General features: G+C 37.4%; 1 protein-coding gene across 1 annotated transcript in view; it reads left to right on the forward strand.

The window, feature by feature from the left end:
• Window positions 1–11,609, forward strand: part of CATSPERE (catsper channel auxiliary subunit epsilon) — a 169,773-nt gene that overhangs the window by 34,961 nt on the left and 123,203 nt on the right. The window contains exon 8 of the mRNA XM_012555409.1: window positions 10,857–10,963. Within this exon, the coding sequence (XP_012410863.1) occupies window positions 10,857–10,963 (107 nt within the window). The remainder of the gene's footprint in view (window positions 1–10,856; window positions 10,964–11,609) is intronic.

The raw sequence follows: 11,609 nt of genomic DNA on the forward strand, positions 1-11,609 counted from the left end.
GAATGACTGCTTCTTGGTTTATGTACGGGTTCCTCATGAGCACAATTAAGTGTTCTGGAATTCCCATTCTTCTCAATGTTATCCATAATTTGTTATGATCCACGTAGTTGAATGCCTTTGCATAGTCAATAAAACACAGGCAAGTGTCTTTCTGGTACTCTTTGCTTTCAGCCAGGATCCACCTGATATCGGCAATGATATCTCTGGTGCCGTGTCCTCTTCTGAATCCAGCTTGAATTTCTGGCAGTTCCCTGTCGATGTACTGCTGCGGCCCCTTTCGAATGATCTTCAGCAAAATTTTACTTGCATGTGATATTAATGATATTGTTTGATAATCTCTGCATTCGGTTGAATAACCAGAGGCATAAGGAACCCAAGTGGTGAGGTGGCATTCTTAACTTCCAGTTCAATGGAATCAGTGATATGTCTCCAGCTGGAAGCATTCCTCCCTTTGGAACTAAGACCTCTGGACTTGTAAGCATAGGGTCATGGGGACAGGAAGCAAAAATTTTGCTAGTGGTTCACTAGGGGTAATAGTGAGTGGTGCCACTACCATTTCTGCCCCTTGATTCCTGGACTAATGAATCCTGGCTATGGGAGAAACAGCACCATATATTAGACACTGGTTTAGAGCATATACAGCCTCCTGGAGAACATTGCCCCAACCCTGCCAGGTATTGTCACCTAGCTGGCACTGTAATTTTGTCTTTAAAATGCCATTCCATCATTCTATCAAGCCAGCTGCTTCAGGATGATGGGGAACATGGTAAGACCAGTGAATTCCATGAGCGTGGACCCACTGCTGCACTTCAGTTGCTGTGACATGAGTCCCTTGATCAGAGGCGATGCTGTGTGGGATACCATAACGATGGATAAGGCATTCTGTAAGTCCACAAAAGGTAGTTTTGTCAGAAGCATTGTGTGCAGGGAAAGCAAATCCATATCCTGAATAAATGTCTATCCCAATAAGAACAAAACTCTGCCCTTTCCATGATGGAAAGGACCCACTGTAATCAACCTGCTACAAGGTTGCTGGCTAATCACTTTGAGGAAAGGTGCCATATCGGGGACTCAAGATTGATCTCTGCTGCTGGCAGATTAAGCACTCAGCAGTAGATGTAGCCTAGTCAGCCTTGGTGAGTGGAAGTCCATGTTGCTGAGCCGTGCATAAACTCCATCCCTGCCACCATGGCTACTTTGTTCATGAGCCCATGGGGCAATGATGGGAGTAGCTGGGGGAAGAGGATGACTGGTTTCCACAGAACACGTCATCCTATCCACTTAAGTGTTAAAATCCTCCTCTGCTGAGGCCACCCTTTAGTGAGTATTCTCATGAGACAAAAATATCTTCATTTCTTTGGCTCATTCAGAGAGGTCTAGCCACATACCTCTTCCCCATACTTCCTTGTCTCCAATTTTCTACTCATGTTCCTTCCAAGTCCCTGACCATCCAGCCAAACTATTGGCCACAGCCCATTAATCACTATACAGTCACACATCTGGCCATTTCTCCTTCCAAGAAAAGTGAACAACCAGGTGCACTGCTCAAAGTTCTTTTCACCACTGTCCTCCAGGGAGTTCCCAGAAAGGGGCTGTAGTGCTGCCGCTGTCCACTTTCGAGTGGTGCCCGCATATCACAAAGAACCATCTGTAGACCAGGCATGAGTTTCCTCTTCCTCAGTCAACTGATCATAAGGAACTCCCCATGGAGCCATAGGTGCAGACTGGGAGATGGAAGGTAATGTGACAGGAGTGGAGACCATGGGCATTTGGACCACTTCCTCATGCAACTTATTTGTACCTTCAAGTCCTGCTCAGGCCTGATCTCATATATATCACTTCCATTTAATGATGGAGTGCTGCTGTGTACTTACAACTTTACGACTCTGTGAGTCAGACAACCCTCGTTCATGATGGGCAGCTCAGGCCACATGGTGACTTGGTGTCCCATGGTTAAGCGTTCAGCTCTACTAAGGCCCAGTAACAAGCCAAAAGTTGTTATAAAAACCAGTGGAGCCTTCTCAGTTCTCATCTCAAGTCTTAGAAGAATTCAATATGTTTAACTACTTTCTTTTTCTTGAAACACTCTCCTCTTAGAGCTTCCAGAACACTAAAACATACTGGTTTTCCTCTTACTTCATTTGCTACTCTTTCTCTTTTACTTAATCCTTTACTAAACTTAAACAATTTTCTTGCATTTTCATTGCAGATGATCTCATTCACATGGCCTTATGTATCAGTCATATGGTAATGGTTTCCAAATTTATATCTCAAGCAAGTATTTTTCCTTTACCTTTACACTCTTATGTTCAACTAACCACTGACAGCCCTATTTAGATGTGTCATAAGCAGGTTCTATCTTGGGGTTGTTATTGCCATCAAGTGGGCTCCAGCTCATAGTGACCTTATGTATAACAGAACAAAACATTGCCTGGTCCTGCACCATCATCATGATTGTTGGTATGTTTGAGTCCATGGTTTCAGCTATTGTGTCAATCCATCTCATTGAAGCTTTCCCTCATTTTTGCTGACCCTTTTCCTGATGTCAGATGGATCTTGGCAGAAAGCAGAGAATACCAGAAACATGTTTACCTGTGTTTTATTTACTACACAAAGGCATTTGACTGTGTGGATTATAACAAATTATGAATAACTGATGAAGAATGGGAATTCCAGAACACTTAACTGTGCTCATGTGGAACCTGTACATGGATCAAGAAGCAGACCTTTGAACATAACAAGGGGATACTGCATGGTTTAGAATTGAAAAGGTGTGCAGTAGGGTTGTATCTTTTCACTTTACTTATTCAGCCTGTATGTTGAACAGATAATCTCAGAGGCTGAACTATATGAAGAAGAATGCAGCATGAGGATTGGAGGAAGACTCATTAACAATCTGCGATATGCAGATGACACCACCTCGTTGCTGGAAATGAGAATGACTTGAAGCACTTACTGATGAAGGTCAAAGACTACAGCCTTCAGGGGATTATACTTGAATGTGAAGAAAATGAAAATCCTAACAAATGGGACTTATAAATGACATTATGATAAATGGTGAAGAAATTGAAGTTGTCAATGATTTTATTTTACTTGGATCAACAATCAATGCCTGTGGAAGCAACAGTCAAGAAGTCAAACAACATATTGCATTGGGTAAATCTGCTGCAAACATCCTCTTTAAAATTCTGAAAAGAAAATATGTCACCTTGTTGATGAAGGTGTGCCTGACCCAAGCCGTAGTCTTTTCAATTGTCTCATAGGCATCCAAAAGCTGGAGATGAAAAAGGAAGACAGAAGAATTGATGTATTCAAATTGTGGTGTTGGTGAAGAATATCAAATATACTGTGAATGCCAGAAGAACAAACAAATCAGTCTTAGAAGAAATACAACCAGAATTCTCCTTAGAAGCATGATGAGACTTCAGTTTGCTTACTTTGGACATGTCACCAGGAAATACCGATCACTAGGTTATTTTTGGAGCTTTGGTGGCACAATGGTTAAGAGCTGGGCTGCTAACCAAAAGGTCAGCAGTTTGAATCCACCAGCTGCTCCTTGGAAACCCTATGGGGCAGTTCTACTCTGTCCTATAGAGCTGCTGTGAGTCGGAACTGACTCGATGGCACATAACAACAAGAAAAGGTTATATCTAGCGTGGATAAAATATAAATTCCTAATCTCCCTGAAAACCTATTCTTCCCACAAGCTTCACCATCACAATAAGTGACACCATCATCTACTTTCTCAAGCAATAGCCCCCTAACTAGTCTTAATCTCCCAACTCAACCTCACTCTTATAATCTGTTCTCCATATGGCAGCTGAGGAAATAGTTTTAAAATATATTGTGTCAAGGTTTTCCGTTCCAGAGTAGATGGAGTAAGTGCATTCCATTTTACTCCTGCAACTACTGTCACAACAAAAAAATCCTTGACAAAATACATAAGTCACCTACCAGAAGACTTCGGCAGGTGGAGATAAGAAGGTGGACTGGCTAGAAACCTTGAGATTGCAGGAACAACCAAGCAGTGAGCTCCCTGGGGTTTTTTCTTGCCTCCTCTATATGCTGGCCTGGGTACTAAAGAAGCCTGCAACTCAACAATGCCACAGGCACAGAAAAAAACAACTTCTAAAAAAAGCTTCCTCTCTCTAGTCAAAGGACCAGGAAAAGGGTGGCCAAAAGGACAGAACTCTGAAATCAACCCACACTGCATTAAGGAGTCAGTGAGAAAATGCCCTTTCTCTGTGGATCCTGTGGCCAGAACTCTGATTTTAACCCCTGCCCTTCAGTAACAAGGCAACAGTTTCCCATCCCCAGCCAGCACTGTGGAGACTGTGGGATGGAGTCCTGTAATCTGGGTAACACAAAAGTAGAGAAGACCAAAATAGCACTGTAGAGGCTTTATAGACTAAATTGATATTTGAACCACAATCCATAAAAGTGATTCAGGACATGCATTCCGAACTTAAATAGGTTGAATACCTGCCTAAATAAAAGATTTAAATAGGAATCAGAGTCTTCTGACATAACATTCAAAATGTTCATAATATAGTCCAAAAGTTACTTATCATACTAAGAGGAAAATCTGAATAGATACCAATAGATACAGTCAACAGATACCAATACTAAGATGACACAGATGTTGAAATTACCAAGCAAGGATTTTAAGGCAGCTATCATAAAACTGCTTCAACAAGTAATTACAAGTACACTTGGAGCAACTTTTTAAAAATAGACTCAGCAAATAAGTGAAATATAATGAAAAACCAAATGGAAATTTTAGAACTTAAAAATACAGTAATCAAAAAAACAAATACCAATGGGTGAGAGCAATAGCAGAATGGAGAGTCTAAAAGAATGAATCAATGAATTTGGAAGTAGAACAACAGAAATTAATCAGTCTGAACAACAGAGAGAAAAGAAATTGAAACAAAATGAGCAGAACCTCAGGGATCTGTGGAACTATAACAAAGATCAAACATTTGTGTCATTGGTGTCCTAGACAGAGAGGAGAAATAGGGTTGATTTTAAAAGTATCAAAAGAAATAATAACTGAAATTTTCCAATATTGTCAAAAGACATAAATCTACAGATTCGATAAGCCCAATGAAACCCAAACAATATAAACCCAAAAAAATTCATGCCAAAATTCATCATAATCAAATTTCTGAAAACTAAAGACAAAAACAAAGTTTTAAAAGCAGCCAGAGAAAAACAATGTGTTGCCTATAGGGGAACAACAATTTGAATAACAGTAGATTTCCCAACAGAAATCATGGAAGCCAGTAGGTAGTTGTACCACATTTTTCAATTCTGAAAGAAAAAAACTGTCAACACGGGATTCTGTACCCAGCAAAAATATCCTTCAGGAATGAAGGTACAGTCAATACATTCACAGATGAAAGAAAACTAAGAGAGTTTGTAGCCAGCAGGCCTACCCTAAAAGAATGGATACTTAAAGTTATTTAAACAGAAGGGAAATGGTAAAACAGGAAAAGTTGGAACATCAAATAGGAAGAAAGAACAATGAAAAGTGTAAAAATATGGATAAATACAATTATGTTTTCTTCTCTTGAATTTTTTCTAAATTATGTTTGATAGTTTAAGCAAAACATCATAGCACTGTCTTAGGAGGTTCTCAATGTACGTAGAGGAAATATGTGAGACAACTATATTATAAATGGAAGAGAGTAAAGGGGTGTCAACCTCCTGGTTTTTATATTGTTCTACAGTTATGTAAGATACAACCCTTGGAGACACTTTGTGAGGGGTACATGAAATTTCTTATACTATCTTTACAACTTCCTGTGAATTTATAATTCTTTCAAAATAAAAAATTTAAAAATGAAAAAAGACCTGACAGAACTAAGTGAAAATAGACAAATCCACAATTACCTTTGGGCGCTTCAATAGCCACAGTAATTGAAAGAACCACTAAAAATATAGTCAGTAAGGATATAGAAGAACTGAACAATGCCATCAAACCATGGGACCTAATCGGCAGTCACAGAATACACCATCCAACAGCAGCAGAATACACATTCTTTTCAAGTGCACATGGGACAGTCACCAAGATAGATCATATTATGGGTCATAAAACAACCTTTAACAAATGTACGAAAATTTAAATCATTCAAAAATATGTTATCTGGCCATAATGGAATCAAACTTGAAATCAATAAAACAAAGACAACCAGAAAATTTCCAAACACTTGGAAATTAAACAACACACTGCCAAATAATTCATATGTCAAAGATGTATCAATTGAAACAAAAAATGCTGAACTAATTTAAAATTAAAATACAGCATATCACAATCTGTGTGATGCAGCCAAAGCAGTAGTGAGAGGGAAATTTATAGCACCAAATGCTTATATTAGAAAAGACAAACGACCTCAAATTCATAATTTAATTTATCACTTCAAAAAACAAGAGAAAGAAGAATAAGATAAACATAAAACAAACAAGGCAGTAATACAGATCAGAAGTAAATAAGATAGAAAAAAGAAAAAAAAATCAATGAAACAAAAAGCTGGTTCTTTGAAAACATCAACAAAATTCAAAAACCTTTAGCAAGACTGAAAAAAAATGACAAAAATTACCAATATTGAGAATGTATTACTACAGATGTCACAGACATTAAAAAGGCAATAAAAGGATACTATAAACAACTCTACGTATATAAATTTGACAACTTAGATGAAGTCGATCAATTCATCAAAAACACAAAGTACCACAACTCACCTGACATGAAATAGATATTATTAATAGTCCTATTAATGAAATTGAATTAGTAATTGAAAATTTTCTAAAGAGGAATCACTAGGCCTAGATCACTCCACTGCATTAAATGCTGCTGAAAAATCAGGTAAGACAAACAGAAATATGTTTATTATATTTAACAATATGTACAACCATGTAGAAAAGGCTGTATATTTAATGATGTCTATGGCAATAATAATAAGAGTCTTCAAGCAGACAAAATAAAGCATTGTAATTAAATGTGCAAAAGCCTGGAGTTAGAAAACCAAAAGGGAAGAACACACTTGGCATTTCTCAAGCTGAAAGAACTGAGGAAAAAATTCAAGGCTTTAGTTGCAATATTGGGAGAATCTATGGGCAAAATATTGAACAATGCAGGAAGAATCAAGAGAAGATGGAAGAAATGCAGAGAGTCACTGTACTGAAAAGAATTGTTGACACTCAACCATTTCAGAAGGTAGTATGTGATCAAGCACCAATGGTATTGAAGGAAGAAGTCCAAGATGCATTGAAGGCACTGGCAAAAACAAGGCTCTAGGAATTGACAGAATACTAATTTACATGTTTCAACAAATGGATGCAATGCTGGAAGCACTCACTCATCTATACCAAGAAACTGGGGAGACTGAAGGAAAAAAAAAAGAGGGAAGACAAAAATTACCAATACTGGCCAACCAACTGGAAGAGATCCATATTTGTGCCTATTCCAAAGAAAGTTGATCCAAAAGAATGCAGAAATCATCAAACAATATCATTAACATCACATGCAAGTAAAATTTTGCTGAAGATCATTCAAAAATGGTTGCAGTGGTAACGTTGACCAGGAACTGCCAGAAATTCAAGCTGGATTCAGAATACGACGTGGAAAGAGGGATATCATTGCTGACATCAGATGAATCTTGGCTAAAAGCAGAGAATACCAGAAAGATGCAACAGTTGGTAAACTGTGTTTAATCAACTATGCAAAGGCATTCGACTGTGTGGATCATAACAAATTATGGATAACTTTGCAAAGAATGGGAATTCCAGAACACTTAATTGTGCTTATGAGGAAACTGTACATAGACCGAGAGGCAGCTCATTTGAATAAAACAAAGGGATATTGTGTGGTTTAAATCCGGAAAGGTGTTTGTCAGGGTTGTATTCTTTCATCATACTTACTCAGTCTGTGTGCTGAGCAAATAATCCAAGAAGCTGGACTTTATGAGGAAGAGCAATATCAAGATTAGAAGAAGACTCATTAACAACCTGTGATAGGCAGATAACACAACCTTGCTTGCTGAAAGTGAAGAGGACTTGAAGCACTTACTGATGAGGAAGAAAGACTACAGCCTTCAATATGGATGGCACCTCAACATAAAGAAAACAAAAATCCTCACAACTGGACCAATAAGCAACATCATGATAAACGAAAACATTGAAGTTGTCAAGGATTTCATTTTACTTGGATCTACAATCAATGCCCATAGAAGCAGCAGTCAAGAAATCAAACAACATATTGCATTGAGCAAACCTGCTGCAAAAGACCTTTTTAAATTGTTAAAAAGCAAAGATGTCACCTTGAGGACTAAGGTACACCTGACCCAAGCCATAGTATTTTCAATCACCTCATATGCATGTGAAAGCTTGACAGTGAATAAGGAAGACCAAAGAATTGACACCTGTAAATTATGGTGTTGGCGAAGAATATTGAATATACCACGGACTGACAGAAGAACGAACAAATCTGTCTTGCAAGAAGTACAGCCAGAGTGCTCCTTAGAAGTGAGAATGGTGAGACATCGTCTCACTTACTTTGGACACGTTATCCGGAGGGATCAGTCCCTGGAGAAGGACATCATGTTGGTAAACTGTGGGGTCACCAAAAAAGAGGAAGACGCTCAATGAGATGGATTGAAACAGTGACTACAACAATGGACTCAAACACAGCAACAATTTTGAGAATGGTGCAGGACGGGGCAATATTTCATTCTGTTGTACACAGGGTTGCTATGAGTCAGAACCCACTCAATGGCATCTAACAACAACAAAAACATGGCAATATTTACAATAGTGAAAAGATAAACTCCTAAATGTCCACTAGAGGAATGTTAAGGAACTGCTGACAACCTTAATGAAATATCATGCAGTCATTAAAAATGATGTTTATATAGACTGTAATAACATGATAAATTCTTATTGGTCATAAATGGGCATAATTAAAATTGCATGTACTTTATGATTATGAATACATAACAGTAGCCTACATTTGGTAAATCTGGGGAACATATATTAAATGTGGTTTTTATCTTTTTGATAATTTCTATGTGGTAACTTTTTCTATATTTATAAAATTATCCTTAATGACCATGAATTATCTTCTTAATGGAAGAATATGTCTTTAAGCTTTTTTACATGACTGTGTTAAGTTATTCTTGGTCTGTCTTTTTTTCTATCATCTTGTATGAGTTGTGTATTTATATTTGGTCTTTGTCTAATCTTTTTATTTCATTTCATTTTATTTTATTGTGCTTTAGAGGCAGGTTTACAGAGCAAATTGCTGTGTGCCGTTGAGTCAATTCCAACTCATAGCGACCCTATAGGACAGAGTAGAACTGCCCCACAGGGTTTCCAAGGAGCGGCTGGTGGATTTGAACTGCCAACCTTTTGGTTAGCAAATTAGTTTCTCATTGAACTAATGAGAATTTATAAACAACTAGTGTTGTTTTATAGGCCTGTCTAATCTTTGGCTGAAGGCTAAACCTCAGGAGTGACTTCAGTACTGAGTTAAAATGGTGGCTGTGGGCCATATTCTTGGGGTTTCTCCAGTCTCTGTCAGACCAGTAAGTCTGGTCTTTTTTCATGAGTTAGAATTTTGTTCTACATTTATCTCCAGCTCTGTCCAGGACCCTCTATTGTGATCCCTGTTTTGTGTATTATATTTTATTTCCATCTTGTTCTTTCTTTCATAAAGAATTCTTCATTTAATCTTTTCCTCTGCAGTTATATGAAAGGTACATGTACTTAAAATTCTGAATAGTAAGATTTTCAAAAACAAAATAAAAATATCTATTATTTATTAAGTATTTGCCAGGCAAACCTATATTTCGCTATCAAAATAGTTAAATGTGAATTCTTCTGGAAGGCCTTCTCTATCATTACTTCTCCCCAAAATAGGCTAGGTTCCCTTATTAGACAATCCCACAGCCCCATTGACTATGCCCTTTCTGACACTCATCATAGCAATCTCAAATGTTCCTTTGTGTGTGGTTGACAAATTTCTAAGAAATCCAACAAGAGCGTTGTTGGAGAATCAGGGCAGAAGGAAGCTATGAAATTCTCGACTGGCCCTCATTATCTAAAAAGGCTTCTGATTTTTTATTCTAGAAATTCTCCATAATGACACAGTTGTCGCTATTCTAAAAATACCTTTTTAGGAATAATTCCAGCTTAATTAAACTTCTTATATCTATGAGAAAAGGAGGGAGCATATCAGATCTAGCTAGATACAAAGACAGTTTTTCTTAAAGTCTCCAGAAATCACTTGATTTCTGTCTTGAAAGAATACGTCATTTTGAAGGCAGGCTTTATGTAGAAAGAATTCTAACAGATTAGATATAGAAACTCTATTATGCAATTCACTGAGATTAAATCTAAGGATATTTATTTAAAGGCTCCTTGGTGGCACAGTGGCTAAGAGCTCGGCTGCTAACCAAAAGGTCAGCAGTTTGAATCCACCAGCTGCTCTTTGGAAACCCTATGGGGCAGTTCTGCTCTGTCCTATAGGATCGCTATGAGTTGAGTCGGAATTGACTTGCAGCAATGGGTTTTGGTTTTTATTCGAAAAAACAAAACAAAGCCAGTAGTCTCAGTTTACTGAGGATTCTGATTGTGCATGGTATTTTTTGATAAGTTGAAACCTTATTATGAATTATTTATAATTTGTAGAGTTCTAATGTGGAGGAGGTTTTATGCTAGGAAACAACAAAGCTGAATCCTGAAATCATGTTAAATTTATAAATGTCTTACCTAAAAATTCAATATATCATGCTAAAATTTCAGAATAATTTTGGTATTAAAAAAGTAAAAAGAAAATACTTATTTTGTTTTTACAGAATTCCATAATACTTACCAAGCAATTCACCGCTTTGGGACAGAAGCCTGCCATATATACAATTCTAAGGAGAAAACAGTATTTTCCAACGGAGCCATTGAAGAATGGGTATTTCATTTTTAAATTTCAAATATAAAATTCAGCTTTTAAATTAAATAAAATGAATATCAGAAACATAAAGTAAAAGAGAGTCTTAAAGCCCTAGTGGAATTATATGGAATATCTGATAATACAATTTCCAAGCAGCTTCTTTTATGATACATGAAACAAAATGTGGTTCACAAAACTTGTTGCAAAATCAGAAAATACCAGTTAGATTCCTGGGTTATAATTTCACAGTTTGTATTAATAGCTAAACCTCGATCCAAGAGCCTCGTTTGGCATGGTGACAAATTCTGGTTTTATATATATGTGTGTATGTGTGTGTGTGTGTGTGTGTGTATATATATATGTATATATATATATGAATGCTGGTTCATAAACATGAGCCACAGTGGTGTGACTGACATCACAATCACTACCTCCACCAGTGTAAACACACATACACACACCACAAATTCCACCTAAGAAGTAACATCCGTTACTGTTAAAGTTAATATGTTTTTGCTAAGTTTAGACCCATGCCCGCCTAAACTCACTGCTGTTGAGTTGACTCCGACTCATAGCGACGCTGTTGGACAGAGTAGGATTTCCAAGGTTGTAATCTTTATGGAAACAGACTGCCACATCTATCTACTGCTGAGTTTAGACAGCC

Source organism: Trichechus manatus, unplaced genomic scaffold (genome assembly GCF_000243295.1).
Source record: "Trichechus manatus latirostris isolate Lorelei unplaced genomic scaffold, TriManLat1.0 scaffold00039, whole genome shotgun sequence".
Lineage (NCBI taxonomy): Eukaryota > Metazoa > Chordata > Mammalia > Sirenia > Trichechidae > Trichechus > Trichechus manatus.